General features: G+C 40.6%; 1 protein-coding gene across 7 annotated transcripts in view; it reads left to right on the forward strand.

Moving 5' to 3' along the window:
• Window positions 1-19,499, forward strand: part of fermt2 (FERM domain containing kindlin 2) — a 157,023-nt gene extending 137,524 nt beyond the window's left edge. For 4 of the 7 annotated variants that reach the window (XM_072268790.1, XM_072268780.1, XM_072268814.1 and 1 more), the window contains 4 exons: window positions 8,778-8,798; window positions 9,350-9,474; window positions 12,645-12,786; window positions 18,345-19,499. In XM_072268790.1, coding sequence (XP_072124891.1) covers window positions 8,778-8,798; window positions 9,350-9,474; window positions 12,645-12,786; window positions 18,345-18,518 — 462 coding nt within the window. In that variant the 3' untranslated portion in view covers window positions 18,519-19,499. Of the gene's footprint in view, window positions 1-8,777; window positions 8,799-9,349; window positions 9,475-9,966; window positions 12,022-12,644; window positions 12,787-18,344 lie in introns of those variants that run through there. The other 3 variants (XM_072268806.1, XM_072268824.1, XM_072268830.1) reach the window with 2 other exon arrangements.
• Window positions 19,500-19,743: the final 244 nt, after the last annotated feature.

Genomic DNA, 19,743 nt, shown 5'->3' on the forward strand with positions numbered 1-19,743 from the left:
TTGTAACAGGGCTTTCAAGTGTGCTTTTACAACGACTTGCATAACTGCAACATTATGGCCCTCCTAAACTCAGTGCTCTGACTGATTAGGCCAGCATGCTAAATGCTGTCTTCACCTCCCTGTGTACTTGCACGGCTGTTTTTCAGCCAGCTGAGCATTTCTACTCCCAAATCTCTCTGTTCCTCAACACTGGTTAGTGCCCTGCCATAAGACCATAAGATGTAGGAGCAGAATTAAGCCATTAAGCTCATTGAGTCTGCTCTGCCATTTTATCATGGCTGATTAATTATCCCTCTCAACCCCATTCTCCTTCCTTTCTCCCTGTAACCTTTGATTCCCTCACTAATCAAAACCTATCAACCTCTGCTTTAAATATACTCAATGACTTGGCCACTACAGCTGTGTGTGCCAATGAATTCTGCAGATTCACCACCCTCTGGCTAAAGAAATTCCTCTTCATCTCTGTTCTAAATGGACATCCTTCCATTCTGAAGCTGTGCCCTCTGGACCTAGACTCCCCCACTATCAGAAACATACCCTCCCCATCCACTCTAACTAGCCCGATCAGTATCTGATCGGTTTCAATGAGAATCCTCCACCCCCAGTTTCTGTAAATTCTAAAGAGTACAGTCCCAGAGCCATCAGGTACTCCTCAAATGTTAACCCCTTCATTCCTGGAATCCTTCTCATGAACCTCTTCTGGACCCTCTCCAATGCCAACACATCAATTCTTAGATAAGGGGCCCAAAGCTGCTCTCAATACTCCATGTGATCCTTTTGATGCCTCAGCATTATATTCTCTCGAAATGAATGCTAAGATTGCATTTGTCTTCCTTACCACCAACTCAACCTGTAAATTAACCTTTAGAGAATCCTGCACAAGGACTCACAAGTTCCATTGCACTTCTGATTTTTGAATTTTCTCCCCATTTAAAAAAAATAACCATACTTTTCCCTTCATTTTATTCCATCTGCCACTTCTTTGCCCATTCTGCTAATCTATCTAAGTTCTTCTGCAGACTCCATACTTCCTCAACTCTTCCTGCCCCCTCCATCTATCTTTGTATCATCTGCAAACCTGTCCACAAAGCCATCAATTCCATCATTCAAGTAATTGACATATAACATGAAAAGAAGTGGTCCCAACACAGAACCCTGTGGAACACCAGTAGTCACAGGCAACCAACCAGAAAAAGGCCCACTTTATTCCTACGTTTTGCCTCCTGCCAGACAGCCTATTTTCTATCCACGCCAGTATCATTTCTGTAATACCATGGGCTCATATTGTGTTAGCAGCCTTATGTGAGGCACCTTGTCAACTGCCTTCTGAAAATCTGTGTAAGCAAAATCCACTGACTCTCCTTTGTCTAACATACCTGTTATTTCCTCAAAAGCTTTCAACAGATTTGTCAGGCAAAATTTCCCCTTAAAGAAATCATGTTGCGTTTGCCTATTTTATCATGTGCTCCCAAATACCCAGAAGCATCATCGTTAACAATCAACTCCCAACATTTTCCCAACCACTGAGGTCAGTGACCTATAATTTCCTTTCTTCTGCCTTGCTCCTTTCTTAGAGTGGAGTGATAGTTGCAATTTTCCAGTCCTCCGGAACCATTCCAGAATCTGGTGATTCTAGAAAGATCATTTCTAATGCTTCCACAATCTCTGCAGCTACCTCTTTCAGAGACTTGGAGTGTAGTCCATCTGGTCTAGGTGACTTATCCACCATCAGACCTTTTTCCAAGCACCTTCTGCTTAGTAATAGCAACCATATTCGCTCCTGCCCTGACACTCTTGGTTTCTGACATACTACTAGTGTCTTCCATAGTGAAGGCTGACACAATATACTTATTAAATTCATCCGCCATTTCTTTGTCCCCCTTACCTCTCTGGTGTCATTTTCCTGTGCTCCGATATCCACATTTACCTCTCTTTTACTCTTTAGATATCTGAAAAAAAGGTTTTGTATCCTCTTATATTATTGGCTAGCTTACCTTCAGATTTCATCTCTCCTTATGGCTTTTTTAGTTACCTTCTGTTGGTTTTTAAAAGTTTCCCAATCTGCTAACTTCCCACTAATTTTTGCAGTATTTTATGCCCTCTCTTTTGTGTCTATGCTGTCTTTGACTTCCCTTTTCAGCCATGGTTGCATTATGCTTCTTTTACAATTCTTCTTTGGGGTGTATCTATTCCGCACTTTCTGCATTACTCCCAGAAACCCCTGGCATTGCTGTTCTGCCATCATATCTGCTAGTGTCCCCTTTCACTCAACTTTGGCCAGCTTCTCTTTCATGCCTCTCTTAATTGCCCTTACTCCACTGTAAAACTAGATATCTTAGGCCAACTTTCATAATGAACAATTTAAAAGAAATCTTGTCCTGCTGAAGGGTTTTGACCCGAAACATCAGCTGTACTCTTTTCCTTGATGCTGCCTAGCCTGCTGAGTTCCTCCAGCATTTTGTGTTGTGTTGCTCAGATTTCCAGCACCTGCAGAATTTCTCTCGTTTTTTAAAAAAAATCTTGATAAATTGAACAGTATTGAATTCTGTTTTGCTTAATCCTTCTGCATTTCATGATTCCTGCCAATGGAATTGATTATTGAAACTGTTCATTAGATTGTCAGATAAGCTTGATTGAAGTAGATGTATAATTTGTTAGTGATTGGTCGTGATGTAGATTATAATGAATGTGGATACTGGGAACTCCAGCAAGGTGTGGCCGGTACTGCCCCACATTGATTTCTTGTGGGGCCACCATCTTTCATAATATATTCAAGTATGCAGATTGCATCGAAGTTTGGAGACATTATAAACTGGGTAGTTCAGAATGTAATTTTTCAAAGTGGTACAAACAGTGTCGAGCATTACATAATTACCTTTTTAAAGGCTGAATACAGCATTGCTAGACTGCACAGTTAGTTTCATGCTGTCAGTAATTGAGAGATGCAAAGACTGAAGGGGCTGGTGAGAGCAGTCTCTTGTCATTATACACATTAGCATAGAATTCTTATTCATTGAGATTTTTAAATTGATTTCCCCCCACTTAATGGTAAAGTTATTTCACTTCAATATGCTGTTGCTCATTTTGAAATTCCGCTTAGATTGGTTTACCTGTAAAACCCAACTAGTGAAGTGTTCCAAATTGCATGGAGGGATTTTCTGGTTTGGCTCTGAACAAATGTTTCACTGTGCTGGCATTTTTGAACTGGGAAGAATGATTCATTTTTGAAGGCTGTTTCTACTGTCCATATAACAATGTTTCCTGTTGGCTAAGTCTTTCTGCTTAGAAAAAAGTAGGAAAGGGAACATCCGTTTAACACTAAACCTACTGTGATGCGATTTAAAACTAGCTTTGTTATTCAATAGCTTGAGTCACTACAACTGCACAGCAGTATATGTGATATCCCTTCAGACCTTGTACTCAAATGCTTAAGTCCAAGGCTAGATAGTCTGCAACTGTAATCACTTATGTCATATAAACACCTGTTGTCTAACTCTTAAAGCTAGACCTTCCATGAGTTAATGTTAGAAAGAACTTCATTGTACAAAGTGTGGTAGAAGTTTAGACCTCTTCTACAGATGACACATTCATTTAAAATCTACGATTTTTGATATGTGTGCACATCAAACTGCATGAAATTTGAGGGGGAAAGATCTCATTAGTTGGCAGAACAATTTCAAGAAACTAGTCTAATTATGTTCCTGTGTTTACAGAGCTACACAAATGCAGTGGTGGTGTGGTGGTGACATAGCTGGCATTGCATTGTCTACCATAGGGCAGGCTTTACGTAGATTTGTGTTGGCAGAGTCTTTTCCTCTGCAAGCTCACTCAATAAGTTGGGAAGATTATGTATTGCAGCAGCTGGGTGGGTAATTCAAAAGAGAATGAGTAAAGTTTAGGAGTGGGTAGAGTAGTTTAATGGGGATAGGTGGAGCTAAAAGCTAGAAGCGTGTGACTGGTAATGGAACCTGGTTGCATTGTGCAGACAGACAGCTAGCCCAGGTCGCGATTCAGTCAGTCACTCCAGTGATCGCTGCAAGGCTAGGACTGGACATTTTGGACACCCTGGCAGCAGAGTGGGTGAGGTTGAACCCCCCTCTGAAAAAGGCTTCAACTGTGTGGTTAGGCTTGTTCCAGGTCAGGATTTTGTGGCCCTTTAGGGGCCTTGAAAGCATTCTGGAATTATGAATTAGTCTTGTGAAGATGTACAGTATGTTATGCCTCTAAACAGGTCCAGAAGTCTCCAAGCAGATAGTCAATATAAACATGGAGACACTGAAGGTATTAGCAATGGGCCTTTAAATAACAGCCATTTGGCTAGCATGCAAAGCAATTTCTAATAACCAGTCTTTCCTGATGATTTCTTCCTCAACTCTCTATCTCTTGGGACAAGTTGCTGTTTAGTGATATTCTTTATGACAGTGTGAACTGATTTGTTAAGAAAGGTTTGAAGGCCCATTTAGAGAATTACTGGAACACTTATTGCTGACAAGAAATGGAGCCAATTAAATGCTGTCCTTGTGCTAGAGTCAAATCATAGCATTGCTTCTTAAGGCTTCTGTGGAATTTTATGCAATTTTACTGACTGTTTTATGGTAAGGTCTGTTTTACTTGCTATTTAGGCTGAGTAGATGATTAGGAATCAGGGGGTTAAATGGTAGCAAATGAGAGCAAGTTTAGTTGTCACTATCGGCAGAGGCACATAAAGGGAGAGCAAAAACCATTGATTTAAACCTATTTATTTCGACGCAAGAGGCAGATGAACTAAGGACTTGAATTGGCTCTAGGGATGGGGATATTATAGGTGGTCAAGATGAAGAATGAAGCATGCTTAAGGTTGAAGAAGCAAGGATCAGATTGAATTCTGGAGTATTATATGGTAACCAGGAAGGAGCTGAAGAATTGACTTAGCGGAGCTAGTGGGGTGGGGGAGGGAGGTGAGAAGGCCTTGCAAGTAAGAATAAGAAAAGCCCCAAGGCAAAAAACACATACAGTACATGAAGAACAGGAGGATGAGAACAGTGAGAGTAGGACCAATCAGATATGAAAGAGGAAGTGTGTGCCTGGAGTTGGAGGAGATAGGGGAGGCCCTTGATGAATACATTGCCTCAGTATTCATCAGTGAGTGGGAAATTGACGAATGTGAAATTAGCGTAGAACATGCTGATGTGCCAGAACATGTCGATGTTAAGAAAGAGGATGTGATGGAACTAGGGCTGGATGGGATATTTGGAGAAACAGGGTCTTATTCAGGATAGTCAGCACAGTTTTGCATGGGAAATTGTGTCTGACAAATCTCTTGGAATTCATAACCAAGAGAGTATATAATAGTAGGACAATAGATGTTGTCTATATGGACTTTTAGGAACACCATTGACAAGTTCCCTCATGAGAGTCTAGTCTTGAAGGTCAGATTGCATGGAATCTAGGGGGAGATCATTATTTGGATTAGTAATTAGCTCTGTGGTAGAAAGCAGGGTGGGGGAGGGGGGTAGCCGGGTGTTGTTTGAGGATTGTCCCTCACTCTAGAGGCCTGTGTCTGGTGGTGCGCCTCGAGGGTCAGTGCTGAGACCCTTGTTCGTGAATTTAGATTCATGATTTAGATGTGAATGTCCAGGCAAAATTAATGAGTTTGTAGACGATAGTCAATTAGGTAGTATTGCAGACAGTGTAGAAGGTTATGTAAAATTACTGATTATAATCAGCTTGGTAAATGGGCTGATGATTGGCGAATGGCTTTCAATCCATTTGTAGGGTATCTTGGGAGGTCTAACCCAGGTAGGGACTTGTACAGTGAACGGTACACTGAGGAACGTAATGGAACAGAGGGACCTTGAGTGCACTTGCATAGTTTGCTGGAAGTGGCATCTCAAGTAGATATCAAATGGTGAAGAAGGCATTAGGCATATTGGATTCATCAGTCAAGGCACTGAGTTTATAAGTTAACAAGTTATGATGCAGCTATACCAGACATTGGTGAAGCCTCACTTGGAGTATTATGTACAGATTTGGTCACCCTGTTAAAGGAAAGATGTTATTAAAGTAGTGAAAGTGCAGATATGATTTATCAGGATGTTGCCTTAACTTGAGGGCCTGAGGTACAAGATGAAGTTGTGTAGACTAGGACTTAATTCCCTGGATGGTGGGAGATTGAGGGGGTGACCTAACAGAGGAATTGTAGATCGTGAGGGATGTAGACAGGGTGGAAGCACATAGCCTTTCCTCCCAGAGAGGAGGTACAAAAAACAAGAGGCATAGGTTTAAGATCAGAGGCGAGAGATTTAAAGGGGACTAATGGGGCAGCTTCCTCTCACAAATTGTGGTGCATATGTACTACCAGAAATTAAGTTAGCAGTGGACACATTAACCATGTCTAAAGGCCATCTAGATATGCACACTGATGGGAGTGGTTTAGAGGATTACGTGCCAGACGCGGGCAAATGGGAATAAATCACTGGGTGACACAATTGGCATGGACAAGTTGGACCAGAGGGCGTTTCCATGTTTGAAGACACCATGGCTGTATGCTTAATATTTTCACATTTGTTCCAGTTTACAACATTCTCCTTGTCCCTGCAGAGTTCTTCCTGTTGTGAAAAATGACCTTCAGTTCCTGTACTTGGTCTTGGAGTTTTTTCGCCTAATTGTGAAATAATAAAAGTATTGTTAAATATTATGTGCAAGGTATTTTTTTAACTTTTGTATTAAAAGATTGGAAATAAGGTTGCCTACACGTTGAACAGAAAATATTGCATTTTCTGAATTTTAAAATGACTTTCCGTGTACTAAATTGGTAATTAGAGGGGGCATTGACCCAAGGTGTTCGTGCCCACTATTTAATAGAGTGCTTGTCCCATTCAGGAACTTGCATTTATAAAGTAGCTTTGCCAGTGCAGAAATATTCTATTGAGATATACAGGAGGATTATCAAACAAAATCAAGTACCAAATCACATAGAGAGAAATTATAAAAGCTAATCAGAAGCTGGTCAAAGAAGCAGCATTCCAAGTTAAAAATAGCTGTCAGGAAAAGTTTTACGGGTGAACTTCCAGCTGAAAGCATGGTTGTCAGTTGTAGCCCAGTGAATTTTGTGGACAGGGAGTAAGGCAGAGATCTAAAGAAGAGGAGAACAGAATAGGATATAAAGTTGAAAGAAGGGTGGGGTCATTGAAGGATTTGTTCATCATGTTAAATATTTTAAAATTAAGGCATTATTAGATCGGAGGTCTATGTGAGTCAGTGAGCATGCAAGCAATGAGTCACCAGAGATCAGTGCAGTGTCAGATTGACAGCTGGGTTTTGGGTTAGCTTCACTATTGCAGGAAGTACACAGTGTGAGACTGTTCAGGAGGCTAATATCTGAATGAGCTGATTGTCCTCTGGTAACAAGACATGGAGGAGGGTTTCAGCAAAATATGTGTTGAGGCAAGTGATGATCTTGCTGTCATCTTCTGCTTCAAGTACACATCCAATTTTTCTCTGAAATACTGGCTCTGGCTCTTCTTCTCACTGGAGGAAATCTTTCCAAAGCTTTGTGACTTCAGCACAATGGAACTTTTCTTCTCACTTTAACTGACTGCTGAACATGCGACCTTCAGAACTGGCACACCAAATGGTCTGTCCAAGTTCATAATGGAAAAACACTTCCTAAATTCAGCACTCCACTTGTTAAATCTTTTTATCTTGCTTTAGAGGAAAACCTGTGGAAATAGCCCCAATATCTTAAAAATCTGCTGGATGTTAAATTTTCTATTTTTGGATTAATCGTGAAAACCCTATGTTAAGTGCTTTCTAATTTAAATCTTGTTGATTAAGGTATCCAGAACCCATAGTACTCTTAACAAAGCTGTGCCGATGTTTTCAAACTGTTGTACACATTTCTAATGATTATTACCTTTTGTAAATATTTCCCATAACTAGTATTTGTTGCTGATTTTCTTGATCTCTTCCTCTTGAAAAGGGAACATTATTGGCTATTCTAGTGCAAATCCAATTTTCTTATTGAAGGAAAAGCTGGATATATCGAGTAAAGTCTCAGCCTTCTCTTCCAAAAGATATAATGTGCACACCCCCACCCCAGATAACTATTGACCTGCTTTCTGATTTAGTTCATTTCTGACCTTCATTCACATTTTATACCTCTCCTTAAATACCCCATGTTATCACTTCTGACATAAATTGTAATATTATTATTATTGAATGTCTGTCATATCTTTTACAGTTTTGGCTCCCTCTATTTTTTGAGCTAACTTATCGGGCTCATTTTGACGTGTGATATTCATTAACAGGAATTTACAATTGCAACGTTGGTTTCTATAATGTACAAACTCGTTTGTAGAACATAACTTGTATTGAGGAGGACCAAACATAATTGTAATAATCTCAGCATAGAATGGCATCAGATTCTGTTTCCATAGGGTTGGACACATTTTAGACAGCATTATTTTCCTCACTTTCTTACCATCCGGGAAACACAAATGCTATAGAAACCCTTTAGCAAAGTTCTAGCAAGTTGTGAGTTCCTCAAAAACAGATGTCAGCCCCATGCCAGTTAATAATAATGAGATTTTGATGATCAAATAACGTGTCCAATGTATCACATGCATTGTTAATGACTTCACTTGTATGAGTAATTCATTTAGTTGCTTTAGGGGATCTTTTTGAGTGGTGGGAGGCAGATGGATGGGTGTGACAAACTGTTTGTGGGATGCTTTTAACCTTATTCTTACTGCATTTTCTTTCAACTTCCTTTGCCCTCTTCATGCTGCCCTCTTCAGCCAGGCTATGTAAGGGACTTGGTAAGTGGTCAGTTTGGTCTCTGTGATGGGAAGAATGTTTTGTGTGTATTTGTATGTGTGGGCTGCCTTGTGTGTCAGAATTGTTAAGTGTTAATGCTGAAGTGAAAACCTCCACTCAATCCAAACTTGGAAACAAAGAACAATCAGTAATGAGAATAATGCAGATTAAATTTGACACTGGAGAATTCAGACCAAAATGTATTCCCATTTTTAACATTGAAGGCCTAAGAAATAATTCGTTAGGTTAAAGGCCATCAGCATAAATGGAAGACTGTTTACAGGAATGTACAACTGCCTGTTTGTTGACCTATTTGATCACATGACAGTGGAAGGTTTTCCTGAGCTAAATGTTTTTTAACAAAAGAAAACTAACTTTGCAGTCCTGAATATGTCTCCGTTTTTAACCTTTACTCAGGTTTTTGCCATTCTCTTATTTTAGTTTTTGTTACTGTTCAGTGCTCTTCTGATAACTCTTCCTTAGTATAACTATGAAAAATGTTTTTTTAATATATATATATATATATATATATATATATTTTATTCCTTTACAGATCTCTGCCAGGATCCTTGAGGCCCATCAAAATGTAGCTCAGATGAGTCTCATTGAGGCAAAGATGAGGTTTATTCAGGCCTGGCAATCATTACCTGAGTTTGGCATCACTCATTTCATTGCAAGGTAACAAGATAACTTCCACAAATTATTAACAACTATATAGGTAGAGGTGTTGTATGCTTGTTGCCCATCCTTTTAACCTTTAGAAAGGTACAGTATGTACCAACTTGTGATTTTATTTATTCCACAGCAGATGCATAAACTTACCATCTAACTGGTTTTCAAAGATGGAACAAGGGTCTGTGCTTGTTTCCATGTGTTTTAAAATCAAAAATTGACTAGACAACCCAAAAATAATCATGGCCTTTCTCTAAGATATGCCACAGAAGCATGACCAAGTTGATATTTATTTGTTTACTCAAAAAATATATTAAAGTTGAGCTTTCAGTATAATTTCAGCTTTCAGTCTGTCAAAGGAAATTAGGACATACCATTCCTCAAATATTTGGCTGAATTGAAGCAATCAAAATGAAAAGGAAATCCTATTTTATTAGCATTGAATATTTTCTATATTTCCTTACTTTTTTTTTCTTGTTGCTTATTGACACCACACAGTAGCAGTTCTCCCGTTTACAGCATCCTGACTCGTGGCTACTGATGGCATCGGTCTGTCTCGAAGGACAATGGAAATATAGTTGAACAGTCGCACTGGAGTGACCCCTCTAGGGCACAAGCTTCGACAGAAGGTTTGGAGATCTTGGGATGCCCAGTCGTCAAGATCCCCCGCTCTGCCTCACTGGTGCAGTCCAAAGGAAAGTGAAGCAATACATTTGGCACCGGCTTGGCTGCAGGAGCTGCCGGAAGGATGTTCAGTGACATCCAGCTGCCTTGGGGCTCCCCTCCGGATTTTTTGTCTGGGTTTACTCCCATAGCCTTTGTCTCTCCCGGGGCTGCCCACAAGGCAGTTATTTAACCATATCTGGGGATCTGGTTCAAAAGCAGCAGGGCGTATCCCCACGCCAGCGTGCTCCGTGTGCATGGCCCTGACCCCCTCCCTGTCTTCTATAATTCTGAAAGGTGTCAGTTTCCATGTGACACCACTGAGGAGGGACTACATGAGGCTTGCTGTTGGAGAGGCCATGTGCTGGCAGGGAAAGACTTGCACTTTCAGCTGTCCTTTTCCTGAAACTTCTAGCCAGTGATGGAAACTGAAAGGAGTAGCAAGCACTTACCAACTACACTACTGTACTAGACACGTCACAACAATCACTTGACACACAATGAAACTTAAGTTTTCACTAGTTCCATCCAAGTCATTTGATTGTTGTCTCCCAACTTGAGTGCGTCCCTTGACCCTTTGACTAATTGGCGGAAGTTGTAGCAAATAAACAGTGCTATTTTCTACAATACCGCGTCTCATAGAGTGGTGATAAACAGGTGGTGTGTAACAAAGATGTTCTTACGCTTAGATAAAAGCAAGCAAATGCAAATACTGTAAGTCTTAAATAAAAGGCGAAAATACTGGAAATGTTTGGTAGGATTGGCAAAATTTGTGGAAAGAGCAAAAGCTGATGTTTGCCAGTAGATATTTAATCTGTATTGGCTAGACACCGGGTCTGCATTGCAGTAATTAACTAATAACTAGCAAGTCTACATTGCAGTAATTAACTAATAACTAGCAAGTCGACTACTTTTTAACCTGTCGAGGAAAAGGAAGAATAGAAATCTAACCTTAAGATGAGTGATCTTTCTCCTAGTGACTAATTTGAACTGCATTTCCAATACTTGGAAGTATGTACATCTGTCTATTTGTTGACGCATGTATAATTCTGCTTCATCAGCTTTGGCCATCAATAAACTGACATTGATCTTTGCTTTAAATATGAATGCATGTAATTTTCCTTCTTTGTTTGATGAGACACACAACTTTGAAATGCCTTCCAGAAAGTGAATCTCAGGGTTGTAAATGGTAGTGTGTACATACTTTGATAATAAATTTACTTTGACTTTGATCCGAATATCGTGTCTTCTTTTTTGAAAGTACTTAAGCAGGGGATGATTTGTGCAGTTTCAGTAGGAAGGTCAGCAAGGGGTCAGAAGGAAAAAATACATTTTTGAGGGATGCATTCTCTGGAAACTCCCTGGAAAATCACAGTCCAGTTTTAATGCAGCAATTACAGTAACTCATTATTTTGCAGTAATCATCCATGGGGAATTTTCTTTTGAGATATTGTAGCATTCCATCCTGGAAGTTATTATTGACGCGCATTCCTATATAGACATGATGACAAGAGCATCATCATTCATAGCCAACTACTGAACATGTCTTTGAAATAACACTAAATGTCAAAAAAGTCTATACTTAGAATTGTCTAGAAATTTAACAGAAAATACTACAAAATCATGATCATGATAGCTGTTTGTCCCAGCTGTTGATCAGCTTTCTGAAGAGAAATTTTCGTTTCTGTCAAAAAATTTAAAGTAATGCAGTCTTCCAGTTTATAAGTTCATAGAAACATTTCGAATGTTAAAAGGCATGGACAGAGTGGATGTGGCAAAGTTGTTTTCCATGATGGGGGAGTCTAGTACGAGAAGGCATGACTTAAGGATTGAAGGGTGCCCATTCAGAACAGAAATGCAAAGAAATTTTTTTAGTCAGAGGGTGGTGAATCTATGGAATTTGTTGCCACGGGCAGCAGTGGAGGCCAAGTCATTGGGTGTATTTAAGGCAGAGATTGATAGGTATCTGAGTAGCCAGGGCATCAAAGGTTATGGTGAGAAGGTGGGGGAGTGGGACTAAATAGGAGAATGGATCAGCTCATGATAAAATGGCGGAGCAGACTCGATAGGCTGAATGGCCTACTTCTGCTCCTTTGTCTTATGGTCTTATAAGGCTATTTGTGTTAACTTTTAGTTTGGAATAATGAATTCTAATGTATTTATTCTATAAATACTTACGGTAACTTAAACTGTAAATTTGCTGTTTTCTTGAATGTGTCAGGTAGTTAATAATTGTTTGAGGCTTTGGTGCTCGAGAGTACCAATGTAATTCAATCCTCTGCAGTTCAGTTCTTCATGCTAGTCCCAGTGTTTTGCTGCTTTATTTAATGCAGATAAATATATTATTTTTTTGGGTCATTAATTTTTGATAATAAACCTAATATCTGTTAAGTGGCTGCTTGTTGGTGGTTTCCAAGAGTATTGTTTTCCTATTGTTCAGATACTTTTTATAATGTTCGGTGCCATCAAGCTGCCCTTTACTTTAAAATGTTATGCAATATGTTGCAATTTAGGTTTCAAGGAAGCAAGAAAGATGATCTGATTGGCATAGCCTATAATAGGTTAATCAGGATGGATTCAAGCACAGGAGATGCAATCAAGACATGGAGGTTCAGCAACATGAAACAGTGGAATGTAAATTGGGAAATCAAAATGGTATGATTAATTAGAAGTGTCCTGAATCATTATTTTGAATGCTATGTTTGTTTATATTTGAATGTTAACTTTTGTTTATGGTCTGTAATGTGAGATATCATATGAGTAAATCAGAATTAGTATAGTATGTGCAAATAACAAAATTCAAGTTGAAATATTTTAGTGTATAACATTTTTATATTGATTTTTTTTTTCCTTCACAAGAGAGGAACAATGCAAATGCTGTAATTAAGGGCAAGGTTAGTGCAGTGATGGAGGATTTAACATTTGTCAAACCAGGAAAATCAACAAACTTACTCACTCAAGCTATTGAGAAAATCTAAGGAGGGAATAGTGAACATGCTGATCATCTTTTTTTCTATATATACTCTCTCCACAAGCTAATAATGCACCATTTAAAACAAAGAACAAGTGGCCAAGTTATTAGAAGGAATTGAGTGACGGCACTAAGCAATGTTTAGAGAGTTTCCCGATTAACCAAGGACTTGTTAAGAGAAGGCCATGTCTGAGTAACTGGATTTGTGAGTGGATAAGAATAGAATCATAAACATGAGAAAATCTGCAGATGTTGGAAATCTTGAGTGACACACACAAGATACTGGAACAACTCAGCAGGCCAGCCAATATCCATGGAAATGAGTAAGCAGTCGACATTTCAGGCCGAGACCCTTCATCAGGACAGGAAGGGGAAGATGCCAGAATAAATGAGGGAAGGAGGATAGCAAGAAGGTGATAGGTGAAAGCAACTGGGTTGGAAAGGTAAAAGACTGGAGAGAAAGGAATCTGATAGGAGAGGAGAGTGGACCATAGGAAAAAGGAAAGGAGAAGGGGACCCGGGGGAGGTGATAAGCAGATGAGAAGAAGGAAGAGGCCATAGTGGGGAATAGAAGAAGTGGGGAGGGGGAGGGAAATGCTTTCAACAGAGGAAGAATCAGGTTGGAGGCTACCAGATGGAATTTAAGGTGTTGTTCCTCCATCCTGAAGGTGGCCTCATCATGGCACAAGAGGAGACCATGGACCAACATGTCGGAATGAGAATTCGAGTTAAAATGTTAGGCCATTGGGAGGTTCTACTTTAGGCGGATGGAGCTGAGGTGCTTGAAGTATTCCCCCAATTTATAGTAGATCTCACTAATGCTGCATGGGAAGCACCAGGCACAAGGGTGACCCCAGCAGATTCACAGGTGAAGCAACACACACAAAATGCTGGTGGAACGCAGCAGGCCAGGCAGCATCTATAGGAAGAAATACATCGACATTTTGAGTGGAGACCCTTCGTCAGGACTAATGGAAAAAAGAGATAGTAAGAGATTTGAAAGTGGGAGGGGGAGGGGGAGACCTGAAATGATAGGAGAAGACAGGAGGGGGAGGGATGAAACCAAGAGCTGGGAAGTTGATTGGCAAAAGGGATACAAGGCTGAAGAAGGGGGAATATCATGGGATGGAAGGCGTTGAAAGAAAGAAAGGGGGAGGGGAGCACCAGAGGAAGATGGAGAACAGGCAAGGATTTAGTTCATCAACTTTGCCTCCAGCTTCCACCCTGCCCTCAAATTTACCTGGTCCATTTCCGACACCTCCCTCCCCTTCCTTGATCTCTGTCTGTATCTCTGGAGACAGCTTATCTACTGATGTCTACTATAAGCCCGGAGACTCTCACAGCTACTTGGACTATGCCTCTTCCCATCCTGTTACTTGTAAAAATGCCATTCCCTTCTCTCAATTCCACCGTCTCCACCGTATCTGCTCTCTGAATGAGGCTTTTCATTCCAGGACGAACGAGATGTCTTTCAGGGGCTTCCCTTCCTCCATCATCAACTCTGCCCTCAAACACACCTCTCCCATTTCACGCACATCTGCTGTCACCCCATCCTCCCGCCACCCCACTAGGGATAGGGTTCCTCTTGTCCTCACCTACCACCCCACCAGCCTCTGTGTCCAACTATAATTCTCCGTAACGTCCGCCATCTCCAACGGGATCCCACTGCCAAGCACATCTTTCCCTCCCTCCACTTTCTACTTTCCACAGGGATCGCTTCCTACGTGACTCCCTTGTCCATTCGTCCCCCACATCCTTCCCCACCAATCTCCCTCCCATCACTTATCTTTGTAAGTGGAACAAGTACTACACCTGCCCTTACACTTCCTCCCTCACCACCATTCAGGGCCCCAGGCAGTCCTTCCAGGTGAGGTAACACTTCACCTGTGAGTCTGCTGGGGTGATATACTGCGTCCGGTGCTCCCGGTGTGGCCTTCTATATATTGGTGAGACCCAACGCAGATTGGGAGACCATTTCGCTGAACACCTACGCTTTGTCCGCCAGAGAAAGCAGGATCTCCCAGTGGCCACACATTTTAATTCCACGTCCCATTCCCATTCCGATATGTCAATCCGTATATCATTTCGGGTCTCCTCTACTGTCGAGATGAAGCCACACTCAGGTTGGAGGAACAACACCTTATATTCCGTCTGGGTAGCCTCCAACCTGATGGCATGAACAATGATTTCTCTAACTTCTGTTAATGCCCCTCCTCCCCTTCTTACCCCATCTCTAATTTTTTTCCCTCTCTTTCCCTCTCACAATAACTCTTTGCCTGTTCTCCATCTTCCTCTGGTGCTCCCCTCCCCCTTTCTTTCTTCCAAGGACTTCCATCCCATGATACTCCCCCTTCTCCAGCCTTGTATCCCTTTTGCCAATCAGCTCCCAGCTCTTGGTTTCATCCCTTCCCCTCCTGTCTTCTCCCATCATTTTGGGTCTCCCCCCCCCCCACTTTAAAATCCCTTACTACCTCTTTTTTCCGTTAGTCCTGACGAAGGGGCTTGACCCGAAATGTCGACTGTACTTCTTCCTATAGATGCTGCCTGGCCTGCTGCGTTCCACCAGCATTTTGTGTGTGTTGCTTGCATTTCCAGCGTCTGCGGATTTTCTTGTGTTCACAGGTGAAGTGTTGCCTCACCTGGAAGGACTGTTTGGGACCCGGAATGGAGGTGAGGGAGGAGGTGACAAGGACAGGTGTCTCACGTAGGCCGCTTGCAGGGATAAGTAGGATATTTGAGAGGCGTATGTTAATAAGGCACGTAGAAGCTGGTATATTGATAAAGGCAGAACAGTTTGATGTGCTCTATTTGGACTATAGTAAGGCATTCAACAAGTTTTCCTATGGTTAGCTCATCAGAAAGTTAGGAGGCATGGAATTTTGGGAACTTGGCTGTACGAATTCAGCTGCCCACAAAAGTCAGAGGATCATAGTAGATGAGGCATATTCTGCCTGGAGGTCCATGACTGAAAGTGTTTGTTAGGGATCTGTTCTGAGGCACCAGCTCTGTGTGTTTTTATAAATGACTTGGATGAGGGACTGGAAGAGTATGTTAGTTGGTATACAGATGACACAAAGTTTAGTCCTGTTTTGGGTAGTGTAGAAGATTATTATAGCTTACAATGGCACATTGACAGGATGCAGATTGGGCTGATAAACAGCAGATGGAGGTCAGTCCAGAAAAGCGTGAAGTGACACACTTTAGAAGGTTGAACATGAGGACAGAGTACAGGGTTAATGGCAGGATTCTTAGCAGTGTGGAGGAACAGGGAAACCTTGGGTCCACGTCCACAAGTCCCTCAAAATTGCCGTGCAAGTTGATAGGGTGGTTAAGAAGGCGTATGGTCTGTTGGCTTTCATTGTTCAGGGGGGATTGAGTTCAAGAGCTGTGAGGCAATGTTGTAGCTCTATAAAATGCTGTGTGGGCCACACAGAGTATTGTATTCAGTTCTGGTTGCCTCATTATAGGAAGAATGTGGAAGCCTTGGAGAAGGAGCAGAGGAGATTTACTAGGATGCTGCCTGGACTAGACAATATGTCTTATGAGAAAAGGTTAAGCAAACTAGGGCTTTTCTTTTTTTGGATCAAAGGAGGATTTGAGGAGACCTGATAGAGGGGTAAAAGATGATAAGAGGCATAGATTGAGTGGAAATGGCTAATACAAAGGGTCATGGGGGCACATGGTGCTTCTTGGGTAGAGGGAGTACTGGTGTTGTGGAAGCAGGGAGTTTACAGAAGGATAGACAGATTAGGAGAATGGGCAAAATGACAGATGGAATACAGTGTTGGCAAGTGTATGTTTATGCACTTTGGTCAAAAGAATGAAAGTGTAGACTATTTTCTAGATAGGCAGAAAATAAAGAAAATTAGAGGTGCAAAGGGACTTGGGGGCCCTCCTGCAGAATCCCCTGAAGATTAACTTGCGGGTTGAGTCAGTGGTAAGGAAGGTAAATACAATGTTTGAATTCATTTCATGTGGACTAGAATATTAAAGCAAGGATGTAATTAATACTGAGGCATTGGTTAAATCGCACTTGGAATACTGTTGAAACCTATCAGATATTGAATGGTCTAGGTAGAGTGCATGAAGAGAGGATGTTCCCAAAAGTGGGGAAGTCTAGGACCAGAGGACACAGCCTCAGAATAGAGGGACATTCCTTTAGAACAGAGCTGAGAAGATTGAGATTTTCTTTAGCCAGAGACTGATGAATCCAGAATTCATTGCCACAGAAGGCTGGTGAGGCCAAGTCAATGAACATATATATAAAGCAGAGGCTAATAGGTTTTTGATTAGTAAGGGTATCAAAGGTTACAGGGAGAAGGTAGGAGGATGGGGTTGAGAGGGATAATAGATCAGCCATGATGGAATGGCAAAGCAGATACAATGGGCCAAATGGCCTAATTCTGTTCCTATGTCTTATGGTCAAATGGCTGGGCACTGACGAGTGTTGAGGAACAGACGGACCTTATGGTCTCATCATTTTAAGTGATTGGAGGAAAGAATAGGAGAGGTGTTAGATGTGGAATTCCTTTTTGCATGGAGTACACTGCAGGGTGGTGGTACAGCCGGGTACATTAGAAACATTTAATAAACTCTTAGATAGGCACATGAGTGAAAGAAAACTGGAGGGCTCTGTGGGAGGGAGGGGTTAGATTGATCTTGGATTCTGTTAAAAGGTCTGCACATCATCGTGAGCCAAAGATCTTGTACTGTGCTGTAGTGTTTCCAAAATAATGCAGTGGTCCAATAGCGGAAAAGTGAGATTATGCTGCTGTGTTATTAGATGCATGGATCTTGTCTCTACCTTTAAAACATTCATTTACAAAATTCATAACTAGTATAGCTTCCTTTCAGGGGAGAGGGTGTAGAAGATGTAAGGCAATTTGTGTGAGAACAAAATAATGATTGTTTCTTTCTGTGTATGAAATCTGTCTACCTTCTGTCATTTCCCATGACCTTTTAGATAATGTTCCAAAATGCAGTGTACACAATGAATGTTCTGCAACAAACAATTTTAATTAGATTTGCTTACTTGTTACATTCAGGAAAATATTGAAAAAGCCATTAGCGTTAATGGTCTATAAAAATTGTTGCTGCATGTTTCCTATTCAATTTGATCAAAAGCCAACAACAAAAGGAACTGTAAAGTAAATATTTTTAATTTGGCAAAGCTACATGAAATCTTGGTGAGAATATACCTGTAATGCTAAAAATGTTTTGCACTCTCCCAATCCATGTTTAGGTGACTGTTGAGTTTGCCGATGAAGTTCGGCTTTCTTTTATCTGTGGAGATATCGACTGCAAGGTAGTTCATGAGTTCATTGGTGGTTACATCTTCCTATCGACGCGGGCTAAGGATCAGAATGAAAGCTTGGATGAAGATATGTTCTTTAAGCTTACCAGCGGCTGGATGTGACAGCAAATGCCTTATAAGATTTGTTCAGGCCATTGAAGGTCTTTTTTAATGAGTGCTGTTACTCGATATAAGCTGCTTATTCCAGTAAGCGCCTCGTACTGTAATCCTTTACCATGTTTTTTGTTTGTTGTTTTAGTTATCAGATCAGTTAACACTGTATGTGCACTAACAGGAGCACTTCTTAGTATCTAGCTACCAAACAAAGCTACCATGTTTTGGGCCTGGCAAGTTCTCCTCATCTGGCAAGTGGCCTTGAAAGATCCCTCATCAGCAATCTATTTCATGACAGCCTTGGAATCAGCCGTACAGTTTATTAAGTAAGTTATCAAATGAAGTGTATGCCTAGGAGAGGAAAAATGGAATATTTATCAAACTTTGCATGTGTTTGTGCCTTTAAGACCTTTATAAAACAAATCGTAATCCCCTACATAAATCAGGACTACTATAGTGATGTAGAAAAGGAGGGTAGTTTTTTGGGAATCAATGAACACAGCTCATTGTTTTAGCTTGCATACCAAAACATCTGGTTATTAGTTGAATTTACATTCTGTACTTTGCCATTTTTTTTTACACCTTATAGTATTATGTGAAGCTGTTTTAATCACCAGCATTAGTTACCTTTTTCACTTCAAGTATGAAATATTTCCAATACATTATGAAGTAATGCTATATGAAGTATGGTTTTTCATGTAACTAATGTAAAAACAAGTTTTATATAATTGTACAGTTTTTGAACTATAGCATCACATCAGTTAATGTGCTTACAATGTATTATGTTTGGTTGTGCTTTTACCGGCATAGCTAATAGTAAAAAAAAAATTATTTCAATGGAAGAATTAATTTTTGAACCTTGCTTAATTTTATCATGTTTAATTGTAGCTGACGTTGTGCCATGGACGTCCTAAACGGTGAAGCCTAACGTTTGTTTTTTTGAAACTTATGTACAAATGCATTTATTTTAAATAAAAGTTAAATCTTTTATTTAACATGTCCCTTTCACTATTTATTTAAAATGAAATTTGACTTGAGGTTGTTGCTGTTAGACAGCAGCTCCTAAAGTACTACAGAGCAATCCCGCTGTGAAAATAAAACCAAGTTGGACCTCAGCCTTGGGTAGGTTACCAAATATTGCTGAAAGAAATGTTCTCACTAATGGCAACTAACGGAATAGTGTTAACTACTTGATACATTGAAGTCTTTTGGATGGAAATAGGAAGAATCAAGA

Source organism: Mobula birostris, chromosome 1 (genome assembly GCF_030028105.1).
Source record: "Mobula birostris isolate sMobBir1 chromosome 1, sMobBir1.hap1, whole genome shotgun sequence".
Lineage (NCBI taxonomy): Eukaryota > Metazoa > Chordata > Chondrichthyes > Myliobatiformes > Myliobatidae > Mobula > Mobula birostris.